The sequence below is a fragment of the Poecile atricapillus genome, chromosome 35 (genome assembly GCF_030490865.1).
Source record: "Poecile atricapillus isolate bPoeAtr1 chromosome 35, bPoeAtr1.hap1, whole genome shotgun sequence".
Lineage (NCBI taxonomy): Eukaryota > Metazoa > Chordata > Aves > Passeriformes > Paridae > Poecile > Poecile atricapillus.
In genome coordinates this window covers 1530953-1548969 of record NC_081283.1, presented here as the reverse complement: position 1 = coordinate 1548969, position 18017 = coordinate 1530953, and the positions used below count along the sequence as shown (strand labels likewise).

The following is an 18017-nucleotide window of genomic DNA, read 5'->3' as shown; positions in this document are numbered from 1 at the left end:
CGTGTCTGTACCGTGTCTGTACCGTGTCTGTACCGTGTCTGTGCCGTGTCTGTGCCGTGTCTGTACCGTGTCTGTACTGTGTCCGTACCGTGTCCGTACCGTGTCTGTACCGTGTCTCTCTGTGCCGTGTCTGTACCGTGTCTGTACCGTGTCTGTACCGTGTCCGTACCGTGTCTGTACCGTGTCTGTACCGTGTCCGTGCCGTGTCTGTGCCGTGTCTGTGCCGTGTCCGTGCCGTGTCCGTACCGTGTCCGTACCGTGTCTGTACCGTGTCCGTACCGTGTCTGTGCCGTGTCTGTACCGTGTCTGTACCGTGTCTGTACCGTGTCTGTACCGTGTCCGTACCGTGTCTGTACCGTGTCTGTCTGTACCGTGTCTGTACCGTGTCCGTACCGTGTCTGTACCGTGTCTGTACCGTGTCCATGCCGTGTCTGTACCGTGTCTGTACCGTGTCCGTACCGTGTCTGTCTGTGCCGTGTCTGTACCGTGTCTGTACCGTGTCCGTACTGTGTCTGTGCCGTGTCCGTGCCGTGTCTGTACCGTGTCCGTGCCGTGTCTGTACCGTGTCTGTGCCGTGTCCGTACCGTGTCTGTACCGTGTCTGTGCCGTGTCCGTACCGTGTCTGTCTGTACCGTGTCCGTGCTGTGTCTGTACCGTGTCTGTGCCGTGTCTGTACCGTGTCTGTACCGTGTCCGTACCGTGTCTGTACCGTGTCTCTCTGTACCGTGTCCGTGCCGTGTCTGTACCGTGTCTGTGCCGTGTCTGTACCGTGTCTGTACCGTGTCTCTCTGTGCCGTGTCTGTACCGTGTCTGTACCGTGTCTGTACCGTGTCTGTACCGTGTCTGTACCGTGTCTGTACCGTGTCTGTGCTGTGTCTGTACCGTGTCTGTACCGTGTCTGTGCTGTGTCTGTGCCGTGTCTGTACCGTGTCTGTACCGTGTCTGTGCCGTGTCTGTACCGTGTCTGTACCGTGTCTGTACCGTGTCTGTACCGTGTCTGTACCGTGTCTGTGCCGTGTCTGTACCGTGTCTGTACCGTGTCTGTGCTGTGTCTGTGCCGTGTCTGTACCGTGTCTGTACCGTGTCTGTGCCGTGTCTGTACCGTGTCTGTACCGTGTCTGTACCGTGTCTGTACCGTGTCTGTACCGTGTCTGTACCGTGTCTGTACCGTGTCTGTGCCGTGTCTGTGCTGTGTCTGTGCCGTGTCTGTACCGTGTCTGTACCGTGTCTGTACCGTGTCTGTGCTGTGTCTGTACCGTGTCTGTACCGTGTCTGTACCGTGTCTGTACCGTGTCTGTACCGTGTCTGTGCCGTGTCTGTACCGTGTCTGTACCGTGTCTGTACCGTGTCTGTACCGTGTCTGTACCGTGTCTGTACCGTGTCTGTGCCGTGTCTGTGCCGTGTCTGTACCGTGTCTGTACCGTGTCTGTACCGTGTCTGTACCGTGTCTGTGCCGTGTCTGTACCGTGTCCGTACCGTGTCTGTACCGTGTCTGTACCGTGTCTGTACCGTGTCTGTACCGTGTCTGTCTGTACCGTGTCCGTGCCGTGTCTGTGCCGTGTCTGTGCCGTGTCTGTGCCGTGTCTGTACCGTGTCTGTACCGTGTCTGTGCTGTGTCTGTCTGTACCGTGTCTGTACCGTGTCTGTGCTGTGTCTGTGCCGTGTCTGTACCGTGTCTGTACCGTGTCTGTACCGTGTCTGTACCGTGTCCGTACCGTGTCTGTACCGTGTCTGTCTGTACCGTGTCTGTACCGTGTCCGTACCGTGTCTGTACCGTGTCTGTACCGTGTCCATGCCGTGTCTGTACCGTGTCTGTACCGTGTCCGTACCGTGTCTGTCTGTGCCGTGTCTGTACCGTGTCTGTACCGTGTCCGTACTGTGTCTGTGCCGTGTCCGTGCCGTGTCTGTACCGTGTCCGTGCCGTGTCTGTACCGTGTCTGTGCCGTGTCCGTACCGTGTCTGTACCGTGTCTGTGCCGTGTCCGTACCGTGTCTGTCTGTACCGTGTCCGTGCTGTGTCTGTACCGTGTCTGTGCCGTGTCTGTACCGTGTCTGTACCGTGTCCGTACCGTGTCTGTACCGTGTCTCTCTGTACCGTGTCCGTGCCGTGTCTGTACCGTGTCTGTGCCGTGTCTGTACCGTGTCTGTACCGTGTCTCTCTGTGCCGTGTCTGTACCGTGTCTGTACCGTGTCTGTACCGTGTCTGTACCGTGTCTGTACCGTGTCTGTACCGTGTCTGTGCTGTGTCTGTACCGTGTCTGTACCGTGTCTGTGCTGTGTCTGTGCCGTGTCTGTACCGTGTCTGTACCGTGTCTGTGCCGTGTCTGTACCGTGTCTGTACCGTGTCTGTACCGTGTCTGTACCGTGTCTGTACCGTGTCTGTGCCGTGTCTGTACCGTGTCTGTACCGTGTCTGTGCTGTGTCTGTGCCGTGTCTGTACCGTGTCTGTACCGTGTCTGTGCCGTGTCTGTACCGTGTCTGTACCGTGTCTGTACCGTGTCTGTACCGTGTCTGTACCGTGTCTGTACCGTGTCTGTACCGTGTCTGTGCCGTGTCTGTGCCGTGTCTGTGCCGTGTCTGTACCGTGTCTGTACCGTGTCTGTACCGTGTCTGTGCTGTGTCTGTACCGTGTCTGTACCGTGTCTGTACCGTGTCTGTACCGTGTCTGTACCGTGTCTGTGCCGTGTCTGTACCGTGTCTGTACCGTGTCTGTACCGTGTCTGTACCGTGTCTGTACCGTGTCTGTACCGTGTCTGTGCCGTGTCTGTGCCGTGTCTGTACCGTGTCTGTACCGTGTCTGTACCGTGTCTGTACCGTGTCTGTGCCGTGTCTGTACCGTGTCCGTACCGTGTCTGTACCGTGTCTGTACCGTGTCTGTACCGTGTCTGTGCCGTGTCTGTGCCGTGTCTGTGCCGTGTCTGTACCGTGTCTGTACCGTGTCTGTGCTGTGTCTGTACCGTGTCTGTACCGTGTCTGTACCGTGTCTGTACCGTGTCTGTGCTGTGTCTGTACCGTGTCTGTGCCGTGTCTGTACCGTGTCCGTACCGTGTCTGTCTGTGCCGTGTCCGTACCGTGTCTGTACCGTGTCCGTACCGTGTCTGTCTGTACCGTGTCTGTACCGTGTCTGTACCGTGTCCGTACCGTGTCTGTACCGTGTCTGTACCGTGTCCGTACCGTGTCTGTACCGTGTCCGTACCGTGTCTGTACCGTGTCTGTACCGTGTCCGTGCCGTGTCTGTACCGTGTCTGTACCGTGTCCGTGCCGTGCAGCCCCGGGACCGCCGGCGTGGCCGGAGCTCTCCATGGAGCTGCTTTGTCTTGGTCCCGTCCCCGTCCCTCCTGCAGCCGCCCGTGCCAAGGGAACGGGGACAGAGATGGGGACAGAGATGGGGACAGAGATGGGGACAAGATGGGCAGAGGGCAGCCGTGAGCTGTGGGGAGGGGACAGAGAGCTGCGGCACGATCAGAGCAGAGCCGTGCCATCCCGTGCCGAGCTGTACCGAGCTGTACCGAGCCGTGCCGAGCTGTGCCATCCCGTGCCGAGCCGACCCGTGCCGAGCTGTGCCATCCAGTGCCGTGCCGAGCCGTGCCGAGCTGTGCCATCCAGTGCCGAGCCGAGCCGTGCCGAGCTGTGCCATCCAGTGCCGAGCCGAGCTGTGCCATCCCGTGCCCCCCGTGCCCCCCGTGTGCAGCTCCGCTGCTCCCCAGCCCGGCTCCCGTTGGCGGCCCCGCCGTGCGTCAGCGCTGTCCCCACGGCGGGGGCGGCGGCGGGGGGCACAGAAGGACCCTTGTTGTGTGTCACAACCTCAATGTGGCCCTTGTTCCACACCCGGGTGTCCCCGGGAACGTTTGCTCCAGGGCCAGGCTGTCCCCAGCAGGAGCGAGGGGACAAGCCGGGGGACATCAGCCGCGCGTGTCACCCGCCCTGCCTTGGCACCCCCGGATCCGTCCCCAGCTCCTGGAATCGGGACCCCAAACGCCATCACCCCCCCCGCCAGAGCTGGCCCTGGCAATGGCCACGTCCCCAGGAACACGAGCGGGGGACACGGTCACGCTTCCCAGTTATTTTGGGGAGGATAAATCAGGCAGGCGACAGGTGCGGGGCCGCTGCAGCCGCCGCCGCGGGGGTGAGTGACGGTTCAAGGGCAGCGGCGTGGGCAACGTGAGGCTCCGGCGTCCCGGCTGCTCCCGGCTCCGGCTGTCCCCGGCTCTGGAGCCCCGGCTGTCCCCGGCTCTGGAACCCCGGCTGTCCCCGGCTCTGGAGCCCCGGCTGTCCCCAGCTCTGGAGCCCCGGCTGTCGCTGGCTTTGGCATCCCGGCTGTCGCTGGCTCCGGTGCCCCAGCTGTCCCCAAATCCACCGGCCCGGCTGTCCACAGCTCTGGCATCCCGGCTCTGGAGCTCCAGCTGTCCCCGGCTCCATCGCCCCGGCTGTCCCAGCTCCAGTGAACTGTTTTTTCCCCAGCTCCAGAGTCCTGTTTTTATCAAGCCCAAATGTCGCAGCTGTCCCCAGCTCCGACACCAACCCTGTCCGAGCCCCGGCTGTCACCAGCTCTGGTCCCCAGCTCTGGTCCCCAGCTCCGGCTGTCCCAGCTCCAGTGTCCTGCTTGTTCCCAGCTCCAGCCCTCCGGCTCTCCCCTTCCCGGAGTTCTGGCTGCCCCCAGCTCCAACATCCCCACTCTCCCCAGCTCCAGCATCCCGTTTTTCCCGGTCTCCAGCGTCCCAGCTGTCCCCAGCCCCGTTACTCTGTCCCCCAATCCCCGAATATTGACTACAGGGGAACACAAGGGACAAAGGTCCCACCCAGCGGCTCTCACTGTACGTACAAGTTTATATACAGAAAATGGCCAAAAAGACGGAAACTCAGAAAAATATATATAAAGGGGAAGGGGCCGAGGTTGAAGGGGCCGGAGCCGCCTCTCGCCCGCGCTCCCCTCTCTGTACAGGACCCGGCCGGCGCTATTTACATCAGGGGCATTTTTACAGGGGAAGGGGGCACCGCTCTGGCGATGCCCCCGGGGAAGACGGCACCGGGGCCACTGCGTGGCTGTGCCCTGGGCCGTGAAGGCACACGGGGCACCCCAAGGGTGCCCGCAAGAAGACTCAGGCATCTGAGGGGGGACCCAGATTTCCAGAGGGGATCCCAGGCATCCCTGGAGTGATGCAGAGGTGGTCCCAGGCATCCCAGGAGCAATCCAGGGGTGCCCAGGGGGTCCCAGGCATCCTGTGGGTGACCCGGGCAGGGGGGGTGGTCCAAGCTATCAGGGGTGATCCAGAGGTGCCTAGCAGGGACCCTGGAGTTTTGGGGGTGATCCAGGGAGGGAGGTCCCAGGCATTCTGGGGGTGATTCAAGAGAGGGTTCCAGGTGTTCTGGGGGTGATCCAAGGGTGTACGTAGAGTCTTGGGGATGGCCTGGGGGGCCCCAGGTGTCCCAGAGGTCATTCAGGAGTCCACAGGGAGGTCCTGGGCATCCCAGGAGTGATCCAGGAGTGACCAGGGCAGGTTCCAGGCATCCTGGGAGTGATCCAGGGATGCCCAGGTGGTTTCTGGGCATTCTGAGGGTCACCCCGGGGGGGTGCCAAACATCCCAGGGTTGATGTAGGGGTACCCAGGGGATGTTCCAGGCATCCCAGGGGTGACCCCGGGGTGCCCAGAGGGTTCCCAGGCATCCTCGGACTGAACCAGGGCTGCCCTGGGCGGGTCCCAGATGTCCCCAGGCGGGTCAGGGGCTCATGGCAGCCCCTTGCCTGGGACTCAGAAAGGCAGAGTGTCCATGAAGATCTTGTCGACGATGGGCGGTGGTGGCACAAGATCCTCCAGCTTGAGGTAGAAAATGCGCTGGAGGCCCTGGGTGCAGAGGCTGCGCAGCTCTGGCAGCTTCCCCAGCAGCTTGGAGAGGCAGCTGGAGCGGCCGGGCTCAGCCCCTGCTGCTGCCACGTGGTCCTTGAGACAGCCCACGATGCGGTTCTGCAGCTCCTCCACCCGCTTCGGCTCCTTCAGCCCGTGCCGGTCTGGGGTTACACGCAGGGTGTGGGACGGCGGTGACAGACACAGGGTGGGGATGGGGACAGCGACGGGCCTGGAGCTGGGGGGGTCTCACCTGTGATGATGACGAGGGCAGCGAGGCAGGAGAAGGAGGGGACATCGACGCTCATGCGGTGAAGGCTCTGGGAGAACTCGAGGATGGCGTCAATCCACTCTCCAAAGCCACGCACGCACTGCTGCCGGTGCAGCACCACCCCGTTGCAGAAGATGAGTTTCCCTTCCTCTGGCTTGGAGCTGCCGGCAGAAATCCGGGTGTCACTCCCCGGCACACCTCGGGCTCCCCCTGCTCCGCCCTGCCCCAGGGCTCACCGGTACGCCAGGCGCAGGATGAAGAGCTCCAGGAAGGCTGACTCCAGCAGGAGGTCCTGGTCCTCCTTGGGCAGCTCGGTGAATCCCTGGATCTTCTCAGCCCACTTGCGGATGATGTCCATGGAGCCAGTGAGCAGGTCATAGAACTGCTGCACGTCCACTGAGTCCTCCTTCTCAAACGGGCACGGTGCTGACTCCTGGAACTGGGATAAGGATGGGTCAGGATTGGGATGGGCATGGGTGAAGAACTGGGATGGGGATGGGTCAGGAACTGGGACAGGGGGGGATCAGGAATTAGGATGGGATCAGGATCTGGGATGAAGATGGGTGTGGAACTGAGATGGGATCAGGATCTGGGATGGGGACAGGTCAGGAACTGACAAAAGATTGGGTCAGGAACAGGGACGGGGGTGGATCAGGATCTGGGATGGGGACAGGATCAGGAACTGGGATGGGGACAGGATCAGGATCCAGGATGGGTGAGGAATTGGGATGGGGGTGGGTCAGGATCCAGCCCCAGCCCTGGCATGGCCCTGGGCAGGGCATGGAGTGGCACCAGCCCTACCTTGGAGTAGTCGAGCTTGGTGGCACTGGGGATGGAGTCGATGTGTGCCCGCACCAGCGAGGTGATGAGGCTGACCGGGGACGCATCTGGCGGCTGTTTGGGCTTGGAGGGGAGACGGCCCCGCCGCCCCTTCAGGCTGTCAGTCCGGACCACTGTGGTTGGGACTTGCAATGAGTGTCTGTCCTCAGGGCAGCCAGAAAGGCTGCGGAGTGGGGACTCCCCACTCCTGCCGGGTACCCCCCACCCGGGCTGGGACCCCGGTACCTTCTTTGACCATTCCGACGGCCAGGCACTTCTGGAAGCGGCAGAACTGGCAGCGGTTCCTGCGCCGCTTGTCCACAGGGCAATCCTTGTTGGCCAGGCAGATGTACTTGGCATTCTTCTGCACTGTGCGCTGCGGGTGGGGAAGGAGCGGCCGAGCTCAGCCCGGGGCGCCGAGCTCCAAACAAAAGCCCTTCTGTCCTCCCCTGCCTCCCGCTCCAGCCCAGCATCCGGCTCCGTGTCCGTGGGGAGGGCTCCGTGGCCGTGCTCCCTGCCCTGCCCCTCCCCGGGCACCCCGCAGCATCCTCCTGCCGCCGCAGAGCGTTGTGGGAACATCCCACAGGTGATGAGATGGGTTCCCCTTACCTTGAAGAAGCCCTTGCAGCCCTCGCAGGTGCGCACGCCGTAGTGCTGGCAGGACGCGTTGTCCCCGCAGACGGCGCAGCGGCCCTCACCAGCCCCGGGGCTGCGCACCTTGGTGGGCGCCAGCGCTGGCCCCTCCAGCAGCGGTGAGCTGGGGGCCAGGGGCAGCCCCGCAAAACCCCTGGGGGGACCTTGGGGAAAGGCGTCCGTGTCCAGCAGCCGCGGGTCCACGCGGGGAGAGGGGCCCGGCTGCCCCTTCAGGGTGGCAGGAGATCCCCCAGGGCTGGGGGCCGGGGGGCCGAAGGCGAAGAAGGGGGGCTGTGAGCCCCCGCCCTTGGCTGGCTCAGCCCAGGACTGGCCACCCTCGTAGTTTGGCAGCGGTGAGTACGCCCCGAAGGAGCCCTCCCAGCCCGGGGCCTGTGGGGGCTGGAAGCCCGGCGTGGCGGGCGAGGGGATGGAGCAGGGGCTCCCGTAGCAGTCCGAGCCACTGGAGGAGAGGGTCTCGTCCGGCTGCCCACCGAAGGCGCTGGGATAGCAGCCGTACACCTGGAAGTCCTCCAGCTTGAAGGCGGTGGCGGCGCTGGACTGGCCGCTGGCTGGCAGCTGGTAGAGGAAGGCGTCAAACTCGCCGGCGTAGCCCTCCATGAAGGTGCTGAAGCTGGGCAGGGCGGGGGCGGCCGCCAGATCGGCTCCAGCCACTTCCATGGGGAATCGACCGCCCTCGGGGCAGAGCAGTTCGGCCGGGCAGCGCTCACAGGGGCCGGCGCCCGTGGTGCTGCACTGTGCCTGGATGCAGGGCATCTCTGCGGGGAGAGAGACGCGTCAGAGGGGACCCCGATGCCGCCCCTCCCTCATCCAGGCCGAGGATGGACACAGGGTTGGAAGCGTGGGAACTTCCCCAGGCGTCCCCTCGTGCTGGAACTGGACCCCCATAGCCACTGGCTGTCTGGTGGCGGCCACCACTGTCCCCGGGAAAGGTCACGGCACAGCCAATGGGTGCAAAGGACATTCCCCAAAACGCTGGCTTAGCAAAAGCCCCCGAAAGGGAATGAGGGAGGAATGTGACCAGCAGATTCCCAAGCCCTAGGGCTGGCCAAGGGAAGCCAGAGTCGGGGCTGAACTAGGGTTTGAGGATCCCACTTCCCCTGAAACCCCTTTTGGGGCTTTTTGGGAACTTCAGTGCAGGCAGCCCTCCAGGTGAGGGGGAGAGGAGCCCACCCTCTGTCCCTGGAGCCCCCCGGGGCTGGATCTGGTGAGATATAAGACAGCTGGAGTCCTGTGTCCAGCTGAAAACCAAGCCAGAAGTGACCCCAATGGCAAGACGATAATGTAATTCATCTCACAGACCTTTAAAGGTCACACTGCACTGGCCCCCGGCCACGCTCCTGGCACGGCCCTGCTGCCAGAGCCCCTGGATTCCCCCAGCCAAATCTGGGAAGCTCTCTCGGGCACCAAGAAAGTCGACACCCGCCAGGAGCCGCGTTTAAAAATACCCAGCGTGGGTCCAGCTCTGGCACCCACGGGATGGCACCGGCTCCCGGCCTCCTGCTCAGTGTCCCAGTGGAGTTTGTGCGTGTCCAGCTGGGTTCAGAGGGGACAGTGACCCCTCAGCTGTCTCCTGTCTCCAAATGAAGCTGAGGGGACATGAGGCCGTGCTGGGGACAAGGCCCCAGGGCACACTGTCTGTGCCAGTGGGAATTTTCCTTGCCTACAAGAAAATCCTGGCAGATGCAATGCCTCGACCCTTCCCGTGGTCCCGGCTGTTTGAATGTTTTTGCTCTCACCCGCTCTCTGACAGCATTCGGGGTCCCCTCTGCCCTGTCCCCCCCAGGGTCCGGGCACAGATTCCCGGAGCAGCCTCTGCGCTGCCCCCGGCCAGGCTCTATTTGCAGATTGCTGGTTTGGGAGCTCAGGCAGCTGCCTGTGCCCAGCCCCGAGGCTGCTGCCTGCACGGGCGGGTGGCAGCCGCTGGCACCGGGCCCTGGGCCGCGGGCGGGCGAGAGCAGCCGGTGGCACCGGGGGTGGCTAACGCTGCCCACATCCCTGCCGGCACCTGCTGCCCGGTAATGCCGTGCCGGCTGCTGCCAGGCCCGCGTGGGCAGCTCGGGCATTGCCTGCACGGGGCTGGCTGCCCGCACATCCCCGTCTCCACTGCTCCGTCCCGGTGCTGCCTGCACATCCCTGCCCGCAGTGCCGGGATCCCGGCGCTGCCCACTCCAGCTCTGTGAACGCTCTGCTCAGGGATCCCGCGGTGATTCCCGCTATGGGCTGACTCTGCCCACCGCAATCCCCAGGGATGGGCATTTCCCGCATGTGCAGCTGGCCCCGGTTGCGGTGCCGTGATGGGGGAACCAGCCCGGTCCCCCATGGCCCAAGTAGCGGCTCCCGGTCCTGCACAGCTCCTCACAGAGGAGTGTCCGGAGTCGGGCTCTTCCCGGGATCCCCGGGGCCGGGACCTTTCGCTCTGCCAGCTCCCGCCGGGTGCGGGACCCCCGGCTCTTCCAGGTGCTACCGGGACTCCTGACCCAGCTCCTCCCGGTGCCACTGGGACTCCCGGTCCCGTGCACGTCCCAGCGCCACGCGGTTCCCCCCGGTGCCACCGGATACCCACAAGGGGCAGCCCCACACAGCGCACACCGCCCGGTCCCTTCCAGCGGGACCCCCGACTCTCGCTGGTGGCACCGAGGGTTCCTTCCACAGTGTCCTTCGGACACGCGAGCCCCGGCTCCACCGGGACGCGCGACCCGGTTGTCCGTGGTGCTACTGGGACACCCGACCACATCCACCTTGCGGGACGCCCACCGCCCCGAGCCCCCGGCGCCACCGGGATTCCCGACTCAGATCCCCCCGCTGCCACCTGACACGCCCGGCCTGAATCCCTCCGGTGCCGCCCGGCACGATGGTTCCCGTTCCCCCGGTGACACCGGGACACCCGACACCGCGCACCTCCCGGTGCGCGCATCCCGCCCCCGCTGCCGGCGCGACCCCCTGCCCCCGGCGCCCCCCGCCAGGTCCCCGCATCCCGGTGCCGCCCGTACCCGGGTGCCGGCGCGGCGGCGCTCCGGTTCCTGCTCCTGCCACCGCCGCTCCGCGGGCTCCGCCGGGCTCCGGCCCCGCCACTACTTTCTCTTAAGCGCTCGGTGACGCGCGGGGCGGCGCGGGGCCGGTGACGCACGGGGGGGGCGGCCCCGGCGGGGGCGCGGCCGTGACGCACGCGGGGTTCCATTGACGCACCCGCGGCCCCGGCTAAAAATACCCCCGCGGCCCCGGCTAAAAATAGCTCGGGCGCCCCTCGCTTCCCCACATACCCCCCCCGGGGCTCCGGGGGCCGCCGGCGGGGGGAGGGAGGCCCCGGTGTCAGGGGTATCCCCGGTGTCCCCGGGCCCGGTGTCCCTTTGGTATCCGCGGTGTCTCCTCGCTGCTCGTAGCCCGGGGCTGGCGTCCTCCGGTGCCTCCATCCCCGGTGCTCTCTTGCTGCCGCTATTTCCGGTGTCCCCTCGTTGCTGCTACTCCGGTGCGTCCACCCCCGATGGCACCTTGGTGCTGGCATCACTCAAGTCCCCACCCCCGGGAGCCTCTCGGTGTCGGTATCCCCGGTGTCCCCTCGCTGCCGGTACCCTGGTGCCCCCATTCCCGGTGCCCTCTCGGTGCCAGTGTCTCCGGTACCATTATCCCCGGTGTCCCCTCAGTGTTGGCATCCCTGGAGCCCCCTTCGGTATCTTCAGTGCCCCCATCCCGGTGTCCCCCCCGATGGTCTCCCGCACCCCCGGTGCCGCTATGCCCAGTGCCCATCCGGCTATCTCCGGTGCTCAGCGGCGCCGGTACCCCCGGTCTCCTCCCGCTCGGTGCCGGGTGCGGGGGGAGTGACGCGGGGTCCCGCCCCCGCCCGGTCCCCGCGGGGAGCCCCTGGCCGGGGCGATGGAAAGAGCGGCGGCTGCTGGCGGGCGCCGGCGCCGGGAACAGCGCCCGCGGGCTGGAAAGATGAGCTCAGCCCGTGCGGACCCGGCCCGGGCCCGCGGGAGGGCGAAGGGTGAGCGGAAGGGACCCAGAACTCCGCAGTGACCTTCGGTGCCACGCCGGTACCCCTTCAATACCCTCCGGTGCCACGCCGGTACCCCTCGGTACGGCTCCAGGACCTCCCGCGATACCCTCCAGCAGCATCCCACAGCTTCCCAGCCGATACCCTCCGGTACTCCCCCGTACTCCCTTCGTATCCTTTAGTACCGACCCGATATACTTCGGTACCGGTCGGTACTGCCCTTGCCGTACCCGCCGGTATCCACTCCCGGGGACAGACCGGGGCTCTTGGGGGACCGGGCCCGTTGTGCCCGGGTTGGCAGCGCCGTCGGTGCTCCCCCGTTAGCGCCCCTGCTGCGGCAGCGACCCCCGGCACGGTCCCACCGGGGACCGGAGCCACCCTGTGTCCCGGTGCCCCGAGAGCCGCATCCAGCGCCGGTACCGGGGTCCTGGCTGGCCTCACGAAACCCCCAGCCCCACGAGGAGCAGCGGGGCCGGGAGCAGCCCGACACCGGAAGGGTCCGGAGAGCGCACGGGGGTACCGGAGGTGGCGGCCCGGGGCCGGGCACCGTCTCCTCCCGGTACCCGGTACCTCGCTCCGGCCCCGCTGCTCGCTGCAGCCCGCCCCCGACGGGGTTCCGTGACGTCACACCTGCCCGCTGACGTCACACTTGCCCGCTGACGTCTTGGGGATCCCGCGGCACCACCGGGGCCGCCCCCAAAGGGATCCCCCGGGTCCGGCCGGGTTCCCTGCAACAGCCCGGGGGGGACACGGCCGGGAGCCTTCGGGACAGGACACACAGGGGGTCCCAAGAGCTCCCGGGGGGCTCGAAGCCACGGGGGGACGCAGCGGGGTGGTTGCTGCCCCCCGTTTCCCTCGCTCGGTGGCGGCGTTACCGGAGGCAGGAGGGTGACACCGGCAGCCCCCGCAGCCGGGATTAGCTGTACCCCGGGTGAGGTCTTGGGGACTGCGATGGCTCCGGGGGAGGAAACCCGAGCCCGGCCGCCCCGGCAAGGCCACGGGGGTGCAGGGGGGACCCCTGTTCACACCGTCCCCAGGTGGGCACACGGGGGTACGGCGGCCACCAGGCAGCTCTTCCCGAGCCCCGGGGTGGGCGCTGGGGCTCGCAGGGTGCCCGTGACCGGGCGGTGATCAGCCGGTGCCCACGGCCGCCGCTGGCTCCCTGCCCCGGGCCTATATTTATCGGTAATGACAGACTGCTCCGGGGCGTTCCCGGCCCGTACCCCGCAGCCTCGGCCCCCCGGCCCTGCCCAGCTCAGCCGGTGCCACGCGTGACCCCGGTGTCCCACGGCCACCTGCCCATTTCCGGGCACACGCAGCCCCAGGTCGGGGCTATAAAAAGCTCAGCGTGGGGTGGCAGCTGCCATGGGGGGGTCCCGTGATGGCTTTGACAGGAACGGGGTGCTCCGACCCTGGCAGCACGCGGGAGGATGCCGGGAGCCGCCGGGACCGCGGGAGCCAGACCATAAATGTCCAGCACGGAGCCGTCCTGGAACTGGGACAAGGCAGGAGAGCGTGGGGGAGCCAGCTGAGCCCCCCACCCCCCACTCCACGGCACAGCTGCAGTTCTCACCCCCAGATCTCCAGGCTCCCCTGGGGTCCTGGAGGGGGACGGGGAAGGGGAGAGCTGCGGTCCCCAGATATGCAACAGCCCCCGCAGAAGGGAAACTGAGTCATGGAGCAGAGGGTTGGGGGTCTCGGTGCTCCACGGAGCACCCGTGCCAGGGAATCTTCGTGCGAGGGAATCCCCCTACACGCATCGGTGCTGCGGCAGTCCCCAGCTGCGCTCGGGGGTGTTCTGTGTCCCCCAACTCCTCTGGACGCTGCTTCAGGGGCTCTGGGGACACTGAGGCAGGGCGCGGGGGGGACCCCAGTGCCCGTCCAGCCTGGGCACCCTGTCCCCCGCAGGCGGAAGGGCTCGGGGTGGGACGCGCTTCCCGCCGGCTGCCGGAGGAAACGGGGCAGGAAGGGCCTGGCCGGGGCCCCGCAGCGCCGGGACGTGGCCGACGGCACCGGGGGCTGCAGCAGCCGCGGGGACACGGGGGGTGCCCGGGAGATCGTTCACGTCCCGGGTGACATCAGCCGGTCACCCCAAGGGGACAGCGTGGGGGAGCTGCAGCCGGCGGCCCCCCCCGGTCCCCTCGGGGCTCCGTCCCCCCTCAGTCACAGCCACACATCGCTGCAAATCCTCTCTGTATTGGTACAACAGCCCGGGGGGCGCAGGGCTGGGACCCCCGCGGCCCCCCCAAGCTGGGTGATGCGGGGCTCCCCCGGCGCGCCCCTCCAGGGAGGAAGGTCCCGCTCCCGAGAGCGCCGTGAGCCGCTCGGGAGGATCCTCACGTCTGTCCCTTGGTGCCGTGTCCGTCCCTCAGTGTCACGATCCCCACGGCCTGGGGGGGCCAAATCGGAGCCCCTGGGGCCAACCCCAACCCCCTTCCTGCAGCCCCCAGGGATGGGGGTCGGGAGAATGAAGCCCCTTGCAATAAATAAATAAATAGTCCTGGGGGGCCGGGGGGCGCCGGCTAGAGGTGACTCTCCTCCTCCTCCAGCGCCCGGTTCAGACCCGGGATGAACTTGAGCAGGCGCTGGCGGAAGCTGCTGTGTCGGCTCTTGCGGGGGGCGGCCGCTCCCTCCCCGGGGTCCCCGGCCCGGGCCCAAAGCCTCCCCGCAGCCCCCGGGCCCCCCGCACACTTGAGGCTGGCGCTGCGGGCCAGGGCAGGGCGGGGGCGCGGCGGGGGGGGCGCGGGACCCCCGCTGTCCTCATCTTTGTCCTTGTCCCCATCCTTGTCCCCATCCAAGGAGCTGGAAGAGGCGAAGACGCAGGTCTGGTACAGGGAATCATCGCTGCCGCTGGCACGGGAGGAGCCCCCCGGCAGTCCCTCCCCCTGCAGGCACCAGCGCACGGACTCCAGCGTGTCGTAGATGCTGGGGTCCTTGGCCACCACGCCTGGAGGGAGACACGGGCATGTCAGGGGGGGCCAGCAGGTGCCCCAAAACCCTCCCGCCAGCCCCCCGGCCCCCACTCACCCCGCACCAGCCGCTGCTCCTGCACCATCAGCGAGCGAAACTCCCCCCACTTCTCGTAGAGGGTTTGCTGTGGGGAGGGTGAGGGGGTGAGGACCCCGCTGAGGGGTCCCCAGCCCCCCGTGACCCCGGCCAGCCCCTGCTCACCTTCAGGTACTGCAGCCGGGCCTCCAGCTCGGCCCTCCGGATGGACGTCCCGTAGAGAGTGTCGAGCCTGCGGGTCAGCAGCTGTCAGCACTGGGGGGCTGCAGCCACCCGGGCCCCCCCTGCGCCCCCCAGCTCACCGGAGTACATTGCCTGAGCTCTTGATGATCTCCACGATCTCCCGGTGCCGGATGCCCTCCACGTTCAGCCCGTTCACCCCGGTGATGGTGTCCCCTAGAGCCCAGGGTGCACACGGGTTCAGGGGTGCTGCTCCCCGCTGCCGGGGTCCCCCCCGGCTCCCCCAGGATGTGCTCACCAGCCTTGAGCCCCGCGGCCTCGGCCGGGCTCCCGTCGTGCACCCGGCACACGAAGGTGAACATCTCCACGCTGTTCCTGTCCTGGTGGTGCAGCCCGTAGGTCTGGAATGGGGGTCTGGTGAGGGCACGGGGACACCCCGACCCCCAGGAGCCCCCCAACAGCAGCCGGGGGCAGCGATTGCAGTGTTTAATTGCTGCTGGGTGATGTGGGGCAGCAGGGGAGGGGGGTCCTGCCCTGATGGCTGCACCCCAGGGTGCCCCCCCGGCTGCCCCCCGCGGCACAGCCGGGGGAGGTTCAGTAACACGGCATCTCTGTCACCGCTAAAAATAACCCCCAGCTCAGAGACAACTTAAAAATACCCTCGATGCAAAGCAAGGTGCGGGTTGGAAGGGTGGGGAGCAGGGCATGGCATAACCAGGCTCAGCACGGCTCAAAACACACCTGGATCTCGAAGCCGAAAGACTCCTCTGCCTTCTTCTCCAGCATCACCACCCTCCTGCGGGACACAGGGATCAGGGACAGGGCAGAGCCCCCGGCACAGCCAAACCTGCCTGTGCAAAGCTTGGGCTCTTCTCAAAATGCTGCTTTGGGGTCCCCAAGGACAAGACGCCTCTCCCTGAGATGGGATTCCTCCCCTCCACCCCAGTTTGCCTTGGTCAGAGCACTGTCACTCAATCCTGTGGGTGCCAGGCAGGATCCCCACAGGGTCTGGGGTGTCTGAGCCCACCAGGGAGCTGTGACCCTGGTGCTCTCACCAGCCTCAAGTTCCCCCATAAAATCCCCCTCAGTTCCAGCCCTCCTGGGGTATCCAGAGCAGAACAAAGTCCCAAGGCCAAGCTCCAACCCTCTGGGACAGGGACCCCACCCCACTCCCGTGTCCCCTGTCCCTACCTGTGCTCCTCCGGGGACTGGCTGGGGGATGCCCACTTGAGCGCTGTGTCCTGAGGCAAAGGAAGAGCCATCAGCCGGGGACACCCGAGGGGACATCCCCCCACCTCCACCAGGGACAGCCAAAACGCGGAGTCCCAGCAGGACAGCACCAAAGCCCGGGGGAGCACCGAGCCAATCCGGCACCGAACCAGCAGCCGGCTGCCCCCGGGGCATAACGGGGCTTTGATCGGTGCTCAAAGGCACCCTCAGAGCTGCCCTGAGCTCGCCCCACGCTTTGACGTCAACTGCGCCGCACCCACCCCACGCCGCGCTCCGAGGGGCCCCGGCACAGAGGGGCCCTGTTGTGGTCACAAAGTCGGGTTTTTTTCATGCAAAATCCGCCCCCCCCGGCCCAGACAATGTCCCTGTTGTGGCAGGCGGAGAGGCGTGGGTGGGTGGAGGGACTGGCCGGGCAAGACAGGACCCTCACCGCAGGGCAGGAGGTGACAGGGCTGTCCCCAAATGCCCCTCTGTGGCTGCTGGGCTCTGGCAGCACAGCGTCACCATTCGCTGTCCCTTGAGAGCAGCACGTGGCAGGTGTTGGTGGCAGCCGGGTGCCAGCGGCTCGCTCTGTGCTCTGTCCCCAGCCCCGCAGGTGTCACCAGACAGTGACTGACCATCCCAAACGCATCCACGGGCCCAAAAACCCCGCGGCTGGGTGCGTTCACCAAAGGGAAAGCGAAGGGTCACGCTGGGCCCCGCGTCACCGCAGGGACGGGAAGGTGACACGGAACGTCCTAGACCCCTCAGGGACACTTCTGCTGGTGGCCTTGGCTGGTGAGCAGGAGCCAGGCCACCGTGCAGATCTGGGCTGTGGCAGTGCAGCCTTGAGGCCACTTCTGCTCCGGATGTCGGCTCTGCTTTCGTTTCCCCACAACGCTCAGGAAGCACCACGGGCCCGGGGCAGCGGCAGGGCGGTGTCGGTCCCAGCGCCACCAGAGGGGCTTTTCCAGGGGCCCCGTGTTCCACCAAACCAGACTTGGGGTGCTCCGTGACCCCCCCCAAACGAGACCCGGGGTCCTGGGGTACCCTGCGGCCTCGCCCTTCTCACAGGACAGAGTCCAGAGGGGCCGTGGGGTCACGGTGGGGTGGGGACCTGGCCCTGCACCCTGAGAGCTGCAGGGCAGGACAGGGAGAGGGACCAGGACAGGACGTGGGGCTTGGGGGAACATTGGGAAGAGGCCCAGGGAAGACACCTGAGGGAACGTGGGGAGGGACCTGAACATGATGTGGGGTTTGGGGGGAAGTCCAGGCTGGGGGTACGGGGATACCGTGGCAGGACGTGGGCAGGATCCGGGACAGGATGTGACGCTTGGGGGGACAACGGAGCGGGACGGGGACACTGGGAAGATGCTGCGGAAGGATGGGACAGGGGTGAGGAGATGCTGGAGCAGGACAAGAGGCTGGGGGCGGTCACCGGGGCAGGATCGGGACACCAGGGCGGGATGGGGACGGATGCTTTTCCTCTTTTCTACGAGGAAAGCTCGGGCGGGCCCTCGGGGCAGGACAAGAGCCCAGGAGGAGACGCCGGATCAGCCCCGCAGGGCGCAGGCACCAGCGGCTGGCGGGACGGGGACACGGCGCGGCCCCGCTCCCCCCGCGGCCCGTGACCCCCTCCGGGCCCGCTGCAGAACCGGGGGCACCGGGGCGGCTCCGCAATCCCCCGCAAGCCTACCTTGCGCACGCGGGGCAGGGTCCCGCCGGCCGCCGCCAGCGCTCGGTAGAGCTCGGCGGGCCCGGGGCTGTCCGGGGCCACCGCCGGTGCCGCATCGTCCTTCGGCCGGAGCCGCCGCCGCCGCCGCCGCCGCAGGGTCATGGCCGGGCCGGGCCGGGCCGGGCGCCGCTATATGGACCCTGGGGGCGGGGACGGGGCGGGACGCGCCCCTTTCGGAGCCAAACCGCACCCACTTGGGCGTTAAACCCAGCTCGTTTTGTGGATAGAGCACGCCCCGTGTCCGGCTGTGACCGGCATCTCTCCGGGCCCTGAGCCGGGACCACGCGGAGGTCCGGGCGGGGGTCCAGGG

The 18017-nt window shown here is 66.6% G+C and overlaps 2 protein-coding genes across 2 annotated transcripts; both read right to left on the bottom strand.

Moving 5' to 3' along the window:
- Nucleotides 1–4806: 4806 nt before the first annotated feature.
- NR4A1 (nuclear receptor subfamily 4 group A member 1) lies at nt 4807–10715 on the bottom strand. The gene is made up of 7 exons (XM_058861106.1): nt 10577–10715; nt 7542–8341; nt 7179–7308; nt 6915–7066; nt 6350–6552; nt 6096–6274; nt 4807–6006 (listed from the first exon to the last, which is right to left on the bottom strand). Exons 2-7 carry the CDS (start codon nt 8337–8339, stop codon nt 5750–5752), a joined length of 1719 nt encoding a protein of 572 aa, XP_058717089.1. The 5' UTR covers nt 8340–8341; nt 10577–10715; the 3' UTR covers nt 4807–5749.
- A 3035-nt stretch (nt 10716–13750) lies between these two features.
- On the bottom strand, nt 13751–17827 carry TAMALIN (trafficking regulator and scaffold protein tamalin). Its single transcript, XM_058861110.1, has 8 exons — nt 17669–17827; nt 15955–16004; nt 15505–15559; nt 15062–15164; nt 14886–14979; nt 14749–14815; nt 14605–14671; nt 13751–14524 (listed from the first exon to the last, which is right to left on the bottom strand). Exons 1-8 carry the CDS (start codon nt 17807–17809, stop codon nt 14100–14102), a joined length of 1002 nt encoding a protein of 333 aa, XP_058717093.1. The 5' UTR covers nt 17810–17827; the 3' UTR covers nt 13751–14099.
- Nucleotides 17828–18017: the final 190 nt, after the last annotated feature.